Source organism: Magnolia sinica, chromosome 2 (genome assembly GCF_029962835.1).
Source record: "Magnolia sinica isolate HGM2019 chromosome 2, MsV1, whole genome shotgun sequence".
Classification (NCBI taxonomy): domain Eukaryota; kingdom Viridiplantae; phylum Streptophyta; class Magnoliopsida; order Magnoliales; family Magnoliaceae; genus Magnolia; species Magnolia sinica.
In genome coordinates this window covers 15,006,494-15,024,522 of record NC_080574.1, presented here as the reverse complement: position 1 = coordinate 15,024,522, position 18,029 = coordinate 15,006,494, and the positions used below count along the sequence as shown (strand labels likewise).

The following is an 18,029-nucleotide window of genomic DNA, read 5'->3' as shown; positions in this document are numbered from 1 at the left end:
AAGTACCACAGGCTATGCTTTCTATCTTGGGTCGATGGCATTCACATGGAATTCAAAGAAGCAGAATGTGGTCCCCCTATCCACATGTGAAGTTGAGTACGTGGCAACTTCATCCACTATATGTGAGGCGATTTGGCTAAGGAATTTGTTAAAGGAGCTGAAGCATCCACAGGAGGAATCTACTATTATATTCGTGGACAATAAGTCGACAATCGAACTTGCCAAACATCCAATTTAGCATGGAAGGAGCAAGCACATCGACACAAGATATCACTTTCTTAGAGATCAAGTAAAGAAGGAATTGGTAAAACTGGAATATTGTCACACCACCGAACAAGTGGCAGATATCTTCATCAAAGCATTGCCGACTGACACATTCAGGAGACTTGTATCAGTGCTCAGAATGAAGTCGGTTTTGGGTTGAAGGGGAGTGTTGGAAATAGTGGCAGATTTGTGCAAATCCAAAACCGTGTGACAATCATGTGAGCTAGTTGTGCATAATAGTATGAGCCAGCTGGTAGTTTAGATTTTTTATTTTTTTTGTATGTTTAGATTGCTAGCTGTGTTAAGATAAAAGTTGATTTCTTTCTTGGATTTTTTCTATCTTTAGCTGCCCCTAGGAAGCGTCTAGATTGGGATTTATTTATTTATTTATTTATTTGTCTTTTCATGTAAGTGGGCTGGTGGTGAGCCCCACAGGAACTTTTGCATGTAGGAAATTCGGGTCCCACACCATGTGGAATGATAGAATTGGATGTGGGTCCACCTTATTCTCCATTTCCACGAGAGCTTCTAGCCTTGTGGTCATCCAAGGAGGAATCAAACTAATATAAAAAAAGATCAATTGCTTACATGGAAAATCTTCATCGTCCGATTTTAACACTCATCACCACCCTCCCGGAATGCATTCTTCTCTGAAAATCGTTCAATTCCTTCAACGCATAGAAAGCACGAAGAAGCTCCCATCAAAGGTGCTCTCGATAAGAAGGCAGGTGCTTGAATTTTAAGGAGTTCATGGAAATACACAACAGGGTGGGAGGGATCAGGCTTCTTGAAATAAAGACTGCGTTTTCCATATGTGATTTGGACGGTGATGGGTGGATTAACGCAAAAGACCTGGAGGGGTTGCTGAGGAGGTTGGGTACAGATAGGAGTCCTGAGGACTGCGAGAGGATGGTTTGTAATGTGGACAGCTATGGGGTAGGGAAGGTGGACATGGATGATTTCATTATCATGATGACCAAGACCATGAACCCACATTCTAGGTGAAAGTACTAGGGTGAAAGTACTAGGCCATATCTCTACGGTTTGTTTGGTAGGGTGAAGTATCGATTGGGGACGTTCATCTGGTGGGTCCTTTTGTGGATGGATTAAATTTCTAAGATCAGACGTATCAGACAATCTTGTCCATTGCTTTTGAAGGTCACTGATCTGATGGCTGGGATCATCTGATCTACAAACCATTTGCAATCCCCATTATGGGTAAGTAGACGTACCGTCTTGAATGATATTTCGGACCTTTGGACTTCACTGTCTCTCGATCTCTTAATTAGGTTTAAGAATGAATGTAAAACTCTTTGGTATTCATGGATTTGAATTGTTACTCTGTGGTGGGCAATAAATAAAAGGTTATATTTCTATATGTGTGGTTGACTGGGAGTATGCTGATCTAGTCCGTTCATCTGGTGGGCTCCACATTGAGGGGTGACCTACAAATTGGTGGTCAAAATAAAATACAAATGCTAGCGAGGCCTTTTGGTGAACATTGATTTTCATTACGTGACCATATAAGATATCTTCACTCAAGGCTTTTTGAGAGGTGTTGGAATCTCAAATACAAGCTCATGGTCAGGAATCAACGCATCAGCTTACATAATTATGATTAGAGACAGGACCACCATATCACGAAGGACCCACTCTAGATTCTCCTAATCTTACTCCTGCAAGATCTTTAATATACAAATTAGCAGAGCTGCTCGATTCTTTTCAAACTTCCTGTTCTAACTGATCTTACCGTAAGAGACCAACCATTGTAATTTATTATTATTATCTTTTTAAATGGTCCATATGAAAATCTCTAATCATTATTAGAAGTTATCAAATAGCACAATTGAAAATTTTATAGATAATGTTTCTTTGTGATCCAACCTGCCAATGAAGTCAAATACACTGGATGAAGGAAAAACACAAATATCAGCTTCATTCAAAACTTTTGTAAGCCTCCCAAAGTTCTCATATATATGTTGGTGTTCAATCACTGCTTTTTCTTGTGGTGTGGGTTCACTTGAGCTTTGGGTCTGCCTCATTTTTAAGATCATGCCCTAAAATGAGTTGGCAAAATGAACGTAGTTGAAACACATACATCATGGTGGGTCTCCCTGGCGGGTCACTAGGAATACCAGGTAACCAGGCAATCTGTCCTTCTTCTCACACACAGAGAGGGGCTGTCAATGGGCCTGTCTGGCCAGTCTGGCTTTTGGGCCTCTCCTGCTTCAAGCCAGACTTGGGCTGAAATATCAGGCACGAGGACTGGGCTCAGCTTAGGATTTAAGTCCGTTTTTCAATTGGTCCTGATTTGGACCATGTACAATAGCCTATCCTTCTCATTAGCGTTGTTGCTCGGGCAGTTTTATAAAATACAAAATAATAAGAAACCTCACCCCTCCCATCTCTCTCCACAGCAACCCACACCTCTTTCTCTCTTTTGGGCTCGGGCTCAGGCTGGACTCAGGTTTGAACTCAGCATATATAAACATTTAAGGTTGGACTATTGTTCCGTCATAGGCCCGGGTTGGGTTTAGGACAATGTTGAACAATGCAGGCTGGGTTTAGCCCAGCCCGTTGATACCCTAGCACTCACGCATTGTGCAGTTCTATACTAAACTGAGAAAAGAAGTGCTGTTAACAAGGCTACATGCATGCTCTCCATCCGGATCGAATACCACAATCCTCATTTGAAACTTTGGTCTTCATGGAAACCTAATCAGTGAAGAATGATGCAGTGAATTTTCACCCCATGTTTCTTTGTTAGTGGGCCACACATGATTGAAGTAAAAAACAGAGGTTTAAAAGATTAACCAACAGTTCAGACTCAATACAGGAGTCCAGTTGATGGTCAGAGCTATCTAACTTTTGATCCTCATGAATTGAGTCGGCCCAATTGTTGCATGCATACAAGGTTCTTGTAATTCTATTTTAGGGGTATTTTAGGATCTGTAGGACGCGTTACCCAATTTGGGCCCAAATCATATGGAATGCTCGCTCAAGTTCCTTGTGACTATCAATCCATTTCTCATTCAAGTACTACGATATTGACTAGCATGCAAAGGGAAAATGCATATGGAAATTGCCATTGTATGTCTAGTGGGCCATCGGTGTATGGGCCGTAGATCCAAAACTCGGGTAATCTGACAATCCTATCCATGCGGTTGTGAGTTTATTTGGTTGGGATCATTGCTTATTTTTTGCTCAAATTTAGGTTACCTGTCCATGTGCAGCCCATTGAGACCGTAGCCCATCAACCTGAGGGTTGGGTCACTACGTTGATGCTCCTTGTTACTGTGCATGTGCCATCTGTATGGGGGCATGGTGTTTTATTTTTTATTTTTTATTTTTTCTAAAAGCACCCTGCAGCCATTGTAACAACTCATTTTTAAAATGGTGGGCATTTCACTCGTCACTATTTCCTATGGTGTGGCCCACTATAGCGTTGGATCAGACTTATCTTTTAGCCCATCTCTTATTATGGTAAATGGAGGGAGGGGATCTACCACGTCATCTTACGAGGCCAACCCTTTTTTTTTTATAAGGAAAATAGAAAAAAGAAGAAGAGAGGAATCAATGATGTACCTACATGACTACGTCACAGTTCACGCCGAACTCCCTCTCTGATTTTCTCTCTCCTCACTGTCCTTCTTTGCCGTGCCAAGCGTATGCACAACTCGACCATCTCTGCACGTCATTCTTCATGGTGGGACCCACCTCACCGATCCAAACTTTATGTTAGAGCCGTACCATCGTGGAACTCCATCCATTGAAACCCCTTACCCAAAACCTTCTACTACGGCCCACCATGAAGCTTATCTACAATGTTTTCAATACTTCCTTGCATCTAGGTCTGTAGACACTGTTAAACAGTTTGTATTTCCTTTTCATTATCTCAATAGAGCCCACTTAGATTTGCTAGTGCCCTTAAAACTATCTGAACTAGGAATTCCTTTTGTTTTGAGTAGCGGCAATGCGTTTCTTATATTCTCGATTATTGTCAAGCTCCCTCCCTCAAATCTCAGCCATCAAACCTCTCTCATCCAACAACTATTATCACTCTAGCATTCTTTGCTTCGAGTAGCCAATCAAAAGACACTAAAATGTCATATTTTCATTTCCTTCTTTGCAATAGAGCATCATAACCAAACTTTCCAATCTTATAACTCACTAACCAAAATGCTTTCAAACTCTAATATGAGGTTTCCATGAGTTCCTACAACTAATCTAAATCGTCCATTAGCATTTGTTTGTAGAAATACTCCCTTAGTTGGAATTTTCTATTAAAACCAACCATTCTTCTTCGCTGTGAAGTACCGCCGTTGATCCTGCTGTAGCATCGATTCAACAATCCGAACCATCCGTCATGTGGCCCTCCTGATGCATATTAGAACATCAGAATCTATTTAAGCTTAGGTTCTCAGAACTCCACCGCCAAGCTATTTAGTTTGACCCACTGGATTTAATCGGGCTGAGTTAAACTCGGTAGTCAAGACTCTTGCTGGATGTCTCTGGAAGTAGAGGAAAAGAAGAAGAAGAAGAAGAAGAAGAAAAGAAAGAATAAAGGAAGAGAAGTAGGTTGTTTCATTGAGTTGACTCGGTGAGCCAACTCGATGACCTACTGGTCCGATCATCCGAGCTGATTCTAGATTCCAACTTCAAGCCATTTTCAGGCAAGTTTCTATTCTCCATCCTTTAATTCCGTTAGAGTAGCCTAGAGTCCAGTCGACTTACTAAGTCAACTCAGTGATTTGACGTGTCATTTTCTTATATTTTAATATTAGAGAATCAGAAATGTTAGTGTATGACATAATAAATGAGCATGTATGATATTTGTGTAGGGATGCCATCATTTTTTGTTGAAAACATTTACTGAGTGCTACTAGTTTAAGTATGTCAAGCTGAGTTTAAGTAAAACCGGGCCTGAACCATCTACATGTAGAATCCATAATCACATCAAACCTATCACTTTGATAGCAGGTAGGTAATCTTTCCGGTTGAAAACCCTATGGTTACAATGTAACTTTGCGTTAACATGTGGATTTATATTCTTTCATAGTGTTTCATTGTGTAGAATAAATTCATTTAATGGTATTTTACATGTTGTAGATACAATTTGTTTAACTATTATTACGTGTAGATTGAATTTAATTAATTATAATTATGTGTTCTGAATTGGATTTATTATTATTGTTGCATATTATATATTGAAATTATTTCGTATTTGTTATATTTTGTAAATTAAATTTAGTTGTTTCCTGTTACATGTTAGAGAATAAATTCATTTGATGATTATTGTCTATTTGAGTTATGGGTGCTCTGCCTTGAAAGGATTGTTATATTTTTATAGGTGTTCTGCACAGGGTTATTCCCGAAAGGATCAACACGGTACAAGCTCTGCCCAAAGTCATTTCCAAAAGGATAAACACGGATGCTTTGCCCTAGGTGATTCCTTAAAAGATATGTAGACATAGATTCTCTTCCCTGTTTATTACCCTAAAAGTTTATTCACTGGTGTTTTGTCCAGGGTCATTACCCAAAAAGATCGATACTGGTACTCTGTTGATGGTCATTCCCTAAAAGGATCAACATACACAAGTGCTCTGCCCTGGATTGAACCAAAATAGATTTTGGATGACCGTCTCATCTTTTTTTTTGTTAAAAAAATAAAATTATTATGAATACTAAATTGTTATTATTGTCATGTAAAATGTCGATTCAATACTTGTAATTAATCCTATTCATTTTAATTAGATATATTGGTATTATCATAGAATTTTCAATTTTGAGAATGATGTGACCCTACGAGCCGCCGCGCTCATATCCGTATAGATTGTTTTATGAGGTATATGTACGAAGAGCCAGATGAAAAAGATTGAAGACTTTTCCTCTTATTTATTCAATGTATTTTATATTAATGTAATTGAGACTTGATGATAATTTAGTGGAATATTTGTTTATAAAAATGATATTAGTTTACCCCCTCTTAGTTACTCTGTTTGCCTTGAAAATATATGAAAATTATATGAGTTGCGATGTATAATTTGTTTATATACAACTCATAGTCTTGAAATTCGAGTTTGGGCTTGACCAACTCGAGTATCGAATTTTGGAGTGTAAAAGCCATGCTCTCAGTAATTATAAAAATTGCTTCTCTTGCAGAGTAAGGCCATCAAAGCACATGGCCAGAGGAAGGACTCTTCTCTTTCCATATCTTATATGAGCGGACTACATGTTACCTAAGCAATACCTTAGTGGGTGTTACCCTTTCCTCATCTCATGAAACAAACCCATCTATATCTTATATGGGGCCCATTGGACTGTCTTGAAGTAAATTCATCATATCCACATGTAAGGGGTTTTAATTTTATGTTATCAGTCCAAATTTGAAAGAAAAACTCATCACAAATAAACTGCACCGGAGGAAACCATTCATAATTAATACACAATGTTAGTGTAACTATAAGCCATAATGAGCTTTAATTAGAAAATTTATTGGTTTATGACTGTCCGATTAAAATGAACGAATTAGATTGGTCACGGGATGGACAAATTTTTGTTTTGGTGGGCTTATGTCTCAATTTCAAAAACCTTTCTCCTTTGAAGACAAGAGCAACAAATGAACATTTTTGTCCTCACAAAAATGAAAAAAAAATATATTCTAAGGCTAAAATACTTAAGTTTGAAAAACACGAGTTATGTGAAGAACACCTTATAGCATACGGCTATTGTGCCCATGCGTACAAATGGAAACATGTTCCGCATCCGGACCGTTTATCCGATGGGCCTTCCTCTAGGTGTGGATGCTGCAAAAGTATTCAACATTAGAAAATACATTCTATCAAATCTTGGACGTTATCTATTTCCATATCCTCGCTGTATTTACATTAACCATTCCATCATGAGACAGTGACCACAGCATCAGGATCTTAGAATCAATTATATTTTCACGGAATCCTCCATCCATGTTAATTCCTCTCAGATAAACGATCTAGGATCTGGATTACCATCATGGTCCCACCTATATGGACAGGGAACATCCATACGTCGTTCCCACCGGGATGCATCGGACATGATGTATGGGTTGGATCGAATGGTCAAGCAGGGGCTCAGTGGGGCCCATCGTTATGTATTGGTTTTATCCACACCGTCCATTCATTTTTCCAGATCATTTTAGGCTATGATCTCAAAAGTGAAGTAGATCCAAGTGATGTAGAGCGGGTCGCGGACAATTTCATGGCCAAGATGGATCAGAAAAGGCCCGGTCGACGACAGAAGTGATCCAGACCATCGGACCTTAGATCGGGCGTATCTCGCAATCCGGAATGAGTTAGCTGACGTAAAATATATGATTTTGGGGTAGAACGAGCTACTTTAGCCAACCAACCCCGCTACGCCGGGTTGCGCCGCCCGGAATTGCGAAAACCCCTTGATTGACGGTCGTTTCCCTGTTTTAATTTCGTTTTTACTATAAATAGTAAGTTTTAGTTTGATTATAACTCTTCATCCGTTGGGCTTTAGGAGTTGCGCCCAACGTGAAAAGAGCTTAGAATAATTAGGGGAACGGTTTGGTGAAGCCAAATAGGACACTTACTATTTTTGGCCGAAAACCTTGCGCACTAGTAGACATCACGACCGTCTATAAATAGTAAGTTTACTATTTATAGTAAGTCGCGGATTCTAGGAGTTTGAGTTGTAGTTTGATTATGATTTCTTTCCCATTGCTTGATACCCTTATTTAAAGGGTTGTGAACTCGATTTTATTAATTCATCAATCAATTTCGAATTTATTAGAATTTATTTCTATTTTCTGCTTTCTTTCCTCGTGGATTCGAGAAGTCTCTGTGAGGAGTCCAGAGAAGTTCCGTGGATTCGGAATAGTTATCCTCTTGAGGAAGACGGTGCTCGACCTCACGTCCTCCCCTGCGTCAGTTTGGTATCAAAGCGAGGTTTCTCCTCGGATTGATGGCTTCTAACGACGGGTCGGGCAACAATCCCATGGGCGGTGCTCCAGGGAATTTACCTTTAACGGCGGCAGCTTTTGAAGTAGCGCAACGAGAGAATCAGCAAGCCATGCAAGGGCTGCAGGCTTCCATCGACCGCATAGCGGATCTCTTGGCGGAAAACCTAAGGCAACTCCGTGTTCCTGGTGGCAATCCTCCACCCCCAATTAATCGCCCTGATCGCAGGATAGTACCGGCAGTACATCCAAGGGTCATTCCTGAGGAAGGGGGCTCCAGTGAGGAGGAAATTGACGACATAATCTTCCAACACCCCAGACATGGCGGCGATCGAGTAGATCGAACGGATCGAGAATTCAAGATGAGGGTTGATATTCCTAGCTTCAATGGCCAACTACACATTGAGGATTTCCTCGATTGACTTTCTGAAGTTGAGCGATTTTTCGACTATATGGACATCCCTGAAGCAAAGAAGGTCAAGCTTGTGGCCTACAAGTTGAAAGGAGGAGCTTCAGCTTGGTGGGAACAACTGCAACTCGCGCGAACCAAACAGATGAAAGCACCAATCCGCACTGGCGCGGATGAAGCGGCTACTACGTGCCGATTCCTCCTAGCGATTACGATCGGGTATTATTCCAACAATACCAAAATTGTCGACGGGTAGTCGGTCGGTGAGAGAATACGCAGAAGAATTTTACCGCTTCGCGCGTAACGATTTGGTCGAGAGTCTGAATCGCGGCAAGTCGCCCGATTCAACGGTGGATTGCGTATGGCTATCGAGGATCGCGTCCAGATGCAGTCCGTCTGGCCGATGAATGATGCGATCAAGTTGGCTACTCGTGCGAAGTGCAACTTGAACGTCCTAACACACGGACCTATCCTACGTCGCGGCGAGTCGCCCCAGGGAACTGCACAGCCTAAGGGGAAGGAGCCCGTAGGAGCACGCACTCAACCTCCTACATTTGAGAACCGAGATCAGGGAAGTGGTCAAGCTAGACCCCAAAGGGGCGTATCGACTGCTGCTGGTCCAAGTAGAATCCCGAACCCCTATGCTCGGCCAAGGCCCGATAACTGCTATCGTTGTGGCCAACCGGGCCACCTATCAAATACTTGTCCCCAGCGAAAAGTGGCAAACCTCGCCATCAATGATGGTAGTGCTGATAACGCTTATGAAGATCCAGATATTGAAGAACAGGAGCATACCACCGAGGACGAGGCAGATGATTCAGGTTGGATTCAGCAAGATCACGGCGAGTCGCTTGTCGTGAGGCGACTATTATATGCGCCAAGAAAAGAAGTGCATCCACAGCGGCATAACATCTTCCGCACTAGGTGTACGGTGAATCGAAAAGTTTGCGATGTGATCATTGATAGTGGGAGTAGCGAAAACATCGTCTCCAAGGTCATGGTGGAAAAATTACAATTGAAAACGGAGCGTCATCCCTCTCCATATACAATCGGTTGGATCAAGAAGGTCAGCGAAACAAAGGTAACTGAACGGTGCACAATATCCTTTTCAATTGGCAAATATTATAAGGATGAAGTAGTATGCGATGTGGTCGACATGGAAGCATGTCACATACTACTCGGTCGGCCCTGGCAATCTGACCGTGATGCCACTCATAAAGGGCGAGATAATATATATATCTTCGTCAAGGACGGCCGAAAGACCATATTGGCCCCTATGGATCCAGAGGGACCACCTGAAACTTCTAAAGTGGAGGGCCGTTTTCTCTTAACCATACGGGACTTCGTGGAAGAATCAAAGGAAACAGGACAGACTTATGCATTAATTGTAAAAGGGGAAGAACTCGAGCCTACCAACATCTCTGAAATACTAAGGCTCCTGTTACATGAATTCAAGGAAATCTGGCCCGATGACCTTCCTGATGGGTTACCCCCCATGCGGGATATCCAACACCATATCGACTTTGTCCCTGGGTCCAGTTTACCGAATCGTCCCCATTATCGAATGAGTCCGAATGAGTGCGAGATTCTGCAGGGACAAGTAGAGGAGTTAATCCGTAAGGGTCTTATTCGGGAGAGCATGAGTCCATGTGCTGTACCAGCTCTATTAACTCCAAAGAAAGATGGGAGTTGGCGCATGTGTGTTGACAGCCGAGCCATCAACAAAATCACCATAAAATACAGGTTTCCTATACCACGGTTGGACGATATGCTGGACATGCTAGAGGGTGCAAAAATATTCTCTAAATTGGACCTAAGGAGCGGCTACCATCAGATTCGAATACGGTCAGGTGATGAGTGGAAAACAGCCTTTAAAACCAAGGAAGGATTATACGAATGGATGGTCATGCCCTTCGGGCTTTCGAATGCGCCTAGCACATTTATGAGATTGATGAACCAAGTTCTGAAACCTTTCATTGGGCGGTTCGTTGTGGTTTACTTCGATGATATTTTGATATACGATCAAGACGAAACCACCCATATGGAACACCTCGAAAAGGTCCTTCAAGTCACTAAAAATAAGCTGTACCTCAATTTAAAAAGTGCAACTTCATGACTGATAACCTATTGTTCCTGAGTTTTGTCGTAACATCCACGGGCATTCGGGTGCATGAGGAAAAGGTGAAGGCAATCAGAGAATGGCCGGTTCCTATAAATATTCACAAAGTGCGAAGTTTTCATGGACTGACGACATTCTATCATCGGTTCGTGAAAAATTTCAATACCATTGTATCATCAATCATAGATTGCATGAAGAAATGGCAGTTTCAGTGGACTGACGAAGCCGACAGGAGCTTTGCCGAAATCAAGCGTAGATTATCCACAACCCCGGTTCTTGTACTCCCAACTTCGACAAACTATTTAAAGTCTAATGTGATACCTCATATGTCGGAATTGGGAGAGTTTTGTCTCAAGAGGGTGGGCCGGTAGCCTTCTACAACGAGAAACTTAGTGATGTACGTAAGAAGTGGTTTACATATGAGATAGAGTTATACGCAGTGGTTCAGGCACTGCGGTATTGGCGACATTATTTTATTCAAGGGGAATTCATATTTTACACGAACCATCAAGCTCTCAAATTCATTAATAGTCAAGCTAACATTAACTATGTGCATGCTAGATGGATCTCATTTTTGTAGGAATTCACATTCGTACTAAAACATAACTCAGGGCAACAGAACAAAGTAGCTGATGCACTGAGTTACTGTGCAACTTTGTTAGTCACTATGAGCAATGAGGTTGTCGGGTTCGAGCGCCTCAAAGACATATATGCCGACGACGACGACTTCAAGGACGTATGGGTTAGATGCCAAGAAGGTCACCCTGGCGACTTACATATGCAAGACGGGTTCCTTTTCAAGGGAAATCGATTGTGCATCCCAAACAGTTCGCTAAGGGAACAGATAATCCAAGAGCTACATGGAGGTGGCCTCAGTGGACACCTTGGGCGAGACAAGACGCGAGCTCTTGTGGAAGAACGGTATTACTGGCGGTAATTGATACGTGATGTGGGAAAGACCGTCCAACTTTGTTATATTTGTCAGACCTCTAAGGGGCAATCTCATAATACAGGCCTTTACACTCCGTTACCCGTGCCTGACGGCCCTTGGGAGGATTTATCTATGGACTTCGTGCTTGGTCTCCCACGAACACAACGCGGCATGGATTCGGTGTTCGTGGTAGTAGATCGTTTCTCCAAGATGGCGCACTTTATTCCATGCAAAAAGACTCTCGATGCAACACACGTGGCGAATCTATTCTTCAGAGAAATTGTGCGGCTACATGGGGTTCCTAAGACTATTACTTCTGACCGTGACACGAAGTTCATAAGCCACTTTTGGCGGACTTTGTGGACTCGATTCGATACACGACTTCAGTTCAGCAGCGCCTACCACCGGCAAACTGAGGTTGTGAATCGCACGTTGGGAAACCTCCTTCGATGTATTTCAGGAGAAAAACCGAAGCAGTGGGATTTGGCTTTGTCTCAAGCGGAGTTTGCATTCAACAACATGGTGAACCGCTCGACAGGAAAATCCCCATTCCAAGTTATTTATGGACGAGTCCCTCGCCACACACTAGACTTGGTCCCTCTGCCCAAGCTCCCAGGCATGAGCATTGCAGCGGAACATATGGCTGACAAGATCATGGGCATTCATGCGGAAGTACAAACCAAGTTACATGCCTCGAACGAAAAATACAAGGAGCAAGCCGACAAGCATCGGCGACAAAAAGTGTTCGAGGTGGGTGACCAAGTAATGGTCCATCTGCGCAAAGAACGATTTTCAACCGGAACGTACAATAAGTTGAAGAATAAAAAGATTGGACCGGTACCAATCATCCGAAAGATCAATGACAATGCTTATGTTGTTGATCTTCCAGATGACATGGCGATCTCACGGACTTTCAACGTCGCGGACTTGTTCGAGTATCATGAACCAGCGCATGATGAGAACTCGAGGACGAGTTCTTTTGAAGTGGAGGGGACTGATGTAGAGCGGGTCGCAGACAGTTTCATGGCTAAGATGGATCAGAAAAGGCCCGGTCGACGACAGAAGTGATCCGGATTGCCGGACCTTAGATTGGGCGTATCTCACAATCTGGAATGAGTTATCGACGTAAAGTATATGATTTTGGGGTAGAACGAGCTACTTTAGCCAACCAACCCGGCTATGCCGGGTTATGAAGCCCAGAATTGTGAAAAACCCCTGAATTGACGGTCGTTTCCCTATTTTAATTTTGTTTTTACTATAAATAGTAAGTTTTAGTTTGACTATAACTCTTCATCCGTTGGGCTTTAGGAGTTGCGCCCAACGTGAAAAGAGCTTAGAATAATTAGGGGAACGGTTTGGTGAAGCCAAATAGGACACTTACTATTTTTGGCCAAAAACCTTGCGCACTAGTAGACATCACGACCGTCTATAAATAGTAAGTTTACTATTTATAGTAAGTCGCGGATTCTAGGAGTTTGAGTTGTAGTTTGATTATGATTTCTTTCCCATTGCTTGATACCCTTATTTAAAGGGTTGTGAACTCGATTTTATTAATTCATCAATCAATTTCGAATTTATTAGAATTTATTTCTATTTTCTGCTTTCTTTCCTCGTGGATTCGAGAAGTCTCTGTGAGGAGTCCAGAGAAGTTCCGTGGATTCGGAATAGTTATCCTCTTGAGGGAGACGGTGCTCGACCTCACGTCCTCCCCTGCGTCACCAAGGCTCAAGGGGACCACACACAGGAAGCGGCAGTGATAATGACCTCACCGACGAAACCTTCCTAGGGTCCACCGTGATGTTTAGTTGCCATCCAAGCTGTTCATAAGGTCAAACAGACCTCGATGAAGGAAGAGCATAACTGTCAGATTGATGGACGGTGTGGATAAATCCCATACACCACGGTGGTCCCACATATGCCGTGAATCCGTAATGCATGACGCAATCCGCTTCCATCGGACACGATCATTCCTCTTTCCACGGTCCCCACGTTTGGGTGAAAAGCAATTCCATCGCTGAAGATAAGAAAGAGTGAGAATAAAGGGAATTCAACACATCTGGTCCACTCAAGAATACATTCTCTCTTTGGTCTCTTTGAAACAGCGAAGGCATTTCGATTCTCGAGTATTTTGCAAAGAGGTTTGTGAACATACGTTGTTATACGATACCGCCACTATAGCCGTTCGATCTGGGTCATTGGTTCAGCTACTGGAACCCGTTTATATGATGGAACTTATCATTTATCTGATTAAAAATAAAATAAATTTTCTCGAGCTCTTGATCGTTTGATCTTTTGATTCTCTTCCTTTAAGTGTGGACTGTCTTATTAAACCATGGAAGTTGAGGATATTCCACCCTTGTAGATTACCTCACCTGATCAATGGTTTGGATCACCGAACCAACCGCAGGTCAAACTGCTATGGTCAAACCTCTCAAGGAAATGATGTAGAACTAAAATTGCACTCCAACTGAAAATGGGGCGCGAATTGCCTGCAATGCAGCAATGAATCTATCTTCGACCACCCTGATGTGTTTGTGACACATTTTATTCATCATTTACAGCAGCTCATGCTAAGATGTGGAAAAACAAATTCGGGTGGATCGAAATCTCATGTGGGCAACACCACAGGGAAAAAGTCGGAATGGGAATGCCTGTCACTGAAGGACTGGGATTCGGTATGACCCCTCCACTATGGAGATCTTACTACATGGTGCTGTGAGCCCCACCATGATGTATGTGTTTTATCCACTCTGGCCATCCATTTTATCAGCTAGTTTTAGGGCATGTACCTAAAAATTAGACAGATCTAAGTATCAGTGGACCACACTACAGGAAACAGTGGTTATTGCATGCTCACCATTAAAAATTTCCTCAGGCATACTGTGATGTTTACATGCCATCCAACCTGTTGATTAGGTCACATAGGCATGCTTGGATGAGAGGAAAAACAAATATCAGCTTGATTCAAAACTTTTAAGGCCTCTAATAAGTTTTCAATGGTTGACATTCAATCATCACTGTTTCATGTGTGTAGTACACCTGAGATTTGGATCTGCCTCATTTCTAGGTTTATTTCCTAGGATGAGCCGGAAAAATGGATGGACACCGTGATAAAACAAATACATGACGTGTGCCCACAAAGCTTTTCTAGCACCTACGTTATCGACCAGGGTAAGGGAGGGGTCATCAGTCTGATTTTTGAGCTCATGTCTTAACACCCGGTCAAGGGTTCGTGTATTCACTATGAATTGGATCTTTAAAAAAAAAAAAAAAAAACATAAGCTGGTGCAGATGGAAGCAGATTGGCTACTCCGTGGGTCCCACCATGATGTATGTGTTTCATTCATGCCATTCATATATTTTTTTAGATCATTTTATGACATGAGACCAAAAATTATGTATATTACAATCTCAAGTGGACCACATTATAGGAAACAGTGTTGAATGAACGTCGACCATTAAAAAATTTTTGGGGGCAATAAAAGTTTTGGATCAATATGATCTTTGTTTTTTCCCTTGATCTGGGTCTGTATGACCTAATCAACAGATTGGATGTTAAATAAATAGTAAAGTGGGCCTTAGGAGGATTTTAATGGTGGATATCCAATCACTATTGTTTTCCTGTGGTGTGGTCCAACTGATTTATATCCCTCTCATTTTTGGGACATCATGGTGGGGCCCACAGAGAACCGACCACCAACCACCGGGCTGGTGGCAGGGGGAGTAGCCAATCCGTTTCCGGCGCAGATGATGGGCTGATCCAACATCCAAGGTGGGCCCCCTCACGAACTTTTGTTGCACGGGCTCCCTATAGGAAATTCGGGTCCCACACCATGTGGGATAATAGAATTGGATGTGGGTCCACCTTATTCTCCATCGGATGTGGGGCCCACCTTATACCCCATTTACACGAGAACCTCTAGCCTTGCGCTCATCCAAGGAGGAATCAAACTACTATATATATATATATATATATAAAGAGATCGTTTGCTTACATGCAAATATTCATCCTCCGATTTTAACATCACCACCCTCCCGGAATGCAATCTTCTCTGAAAATCCTTGAATTCCTTCAATTCATAGAAAACATGAAGAAGCTTCCATCAAAGGTGCTCTCACGGGCCTCCTCTAGCAAAAGCCGGATACCATCGAATCTATCAAGGAAGTACATTCCAAATGCTGACGAGATGAAAGAGGTTTTCAAAATGATCGACAAAGACAGAGACAATAAGATCTCTGTGAAGGATCTCCAAAAGGTGCTGACAGAATTGCGAGGCAAGGACATGGCGGAAGAGGCAGAGAAGATGGTGAACGCGGCCGATTCGGACCGCGACGGGTGTATTAATTTTAAGGAGTTCATGGAAGTGCACAACAACGGAGGAGGCATTAGACTTCTTGAAATAGAGACTGCGTTTTCCTTGTGTGATTTGGACGGTGATAGGAGGATTAACGCAAAGGATCTGGAGGGGTTGCTGAAGAGGTTGGGGAAAGAGAGGAGTCCTGAGGATTGCGAGAGGATGGTTTGTAATGTGGCCAGGGATGGGAAAGGGGAGGTGGACATGGATGATTTCATTATCATGATGACTAAGACCATGCACCTGCAGTCTGGGTGAAACTACTAGGAGGATGATACGGGGAGAACGAAAATGGTAGAGCCATCTCTCTACGGTGTGTTTGGTAGGGTGAAGTATCGATCGGGGCCGTTCATCTGGTGGGCCCTTTTGTGGATGGATTAAATTTCTAAGATCAGACCTATTAGACGATCTTGTCCATTTCTTTTGAAGGTCACTGATCTGATGGCTGGGATCCTCGATCTACAAACCATTTGCAATCCCCATCATGGGTAACTAGACGTACCGTCCTGAATGATAAATTACCTTGCCACGTGGATGGCTCTGCTGTATTTCGGACATTTGGGCTTCACCGTATCATCGTCTCTCGCTCCCTTAATTAGTATTTATGGATTTGTATTATTACTTTGTATTGGGTAATAAATAAAAAGGTTATATTTCTATTTGTGTGGCTGACTGGGGGTATGCTGATCTAGTCCGATCATCTGGTGGGCTCCACATTGAGGGGTGACCTACAAATTGGTAGTCAAAATAAAATACAAATGCCAGCGTGGCCTTTTGGTGAACATTGATTTTCATTACGTGACCATATAAGATATCTTCACTATTAAAGGCTTTTTGAGAGGTGTTGGGATCTCAAAGACAAGCTCATGATCAGGAATCAACGCATCAGCTTACGTAATTATGATAAGAGACAGGACCACCATTTCACGAAGGACCCACTCTAGATTCTCCTAATCTTAGTCCTGCGAGATCTTTAATATACAAATTAGCAGAGCTGCTCAATTCTTTTCAAACTTTCTGTTCTAACTGATCTTACCGTAAGAGACGTAAACCATTGTATATATATATATTTTTTCAAATGGTCGGTATGAAAATCTCTATTCATTCCTAAAAGTTATCAAATAACAGAATTGAAAATTTTATAGAAAATGTTTCTTTGTCATCAACCTGCCAACGAGGACATACAGACTTGGATGAAGGAAAAACACAAACATCAGCTTCATTCCAAACTTTTGTAAGCCCCCGGAAGTTCTCATATGTTGGTGTTCGATCACCACTTTTTCGTGTGGTGTGGTTTGCTTAAAATGAGTTGTCAAAATGAACACATAGATCATGGTAGGTCTTCCTAGCGGGTCACCAAGGATACCAGGTAACCAGGCAATCCGTCCTTGTTCTCACACACACAGAAGACTGTCAATGGACTTGGCTAGCCAGTCTAGCTTTTGGCTCCTGCCTGCCTCAAGCTGGACTTGGGCTGAAATATCAGGCCCAAGGGCTGGGCTGGGCTTTAGAATCAAGCCCTTTTTTCAATTGGTTCCGATTTGGACCATGTACAATAGCCTATCCTTCCCATTAGGGTTGCAGGGGTAGTTTTATGAAGTACAAAATAATAAGAAATCCCACCCCTCCTATCTCTATCCACAGCAACCCACACCTCTTTCTCTCTTGTGGGCTCGGGCTCAGGCTGAACTCAGATTTGAACTCAGCATAAACATTTTGGGTTGGACTATTGACCCGTGATAGGCCCTTTTGGGTTTGGGCTTATGTTGAACAGTCAAGACAGGCTTGGCCCAGCCCGTTGATACCCAAGCACTCAGGCATTGTGCAGTTCTGTGCTAAACTGATAAAAAAAAGTTCTGTTAACAAGGATACATGCTTTCCATCCGGATCAAATGCCACGATCCTCGATCCTCATATGAAACTTTGGTCTTCATGGAAATCCAATCAATGAAGAATGATGCATTGAATTTTCACCGCAATTTTCTTTGTTA

General features: G+C 42.3%; 1 protein-coding gene across 1 annotated transcript; it reads left to right on the top strand.

The window, feature by feature from the left end:
• The first annotated feature begins 879 nt into the window (after window positions 1-879).
• LOC131236240 (calcium-binding protein CML24-like) lies at window positions 880-16,519 on the top strand. Its single transcript, XM_058233371.1, has 2 exons — window positions 880-971; window positions 15,793-16,519. Exons 1-2 carry the CDS (start codon window positions 903-905, stop codon window positions 16,294-16,296), a joined length of 573 nt encoding a protein of 190 aa, XP_058089354.1. The 5' UTR covers window positions 880-902; the 3' UTR covers window positions 16,297-16,519.
• Window positions 16,520-18,029: the final 1,510 nt, after the last annotated feature.

Bases quoted from the DNA above. Each gene is read 5' to 3' on its own strand.
- LOC131236240 (XM_058233371.1), top strand. From the start codon at position 903: ATGCATTCTTCTCTGAAAATCGTTCAATTCCTTCAACGCATAGAAAGC. The intron at 972-15,792 runs GTGCTCTCGATA...CTTCCATCAAAG, and splicing joins CGAAGAAGCTCCCATCAAAG to GTGCTCTCACGGGCCTCCTC.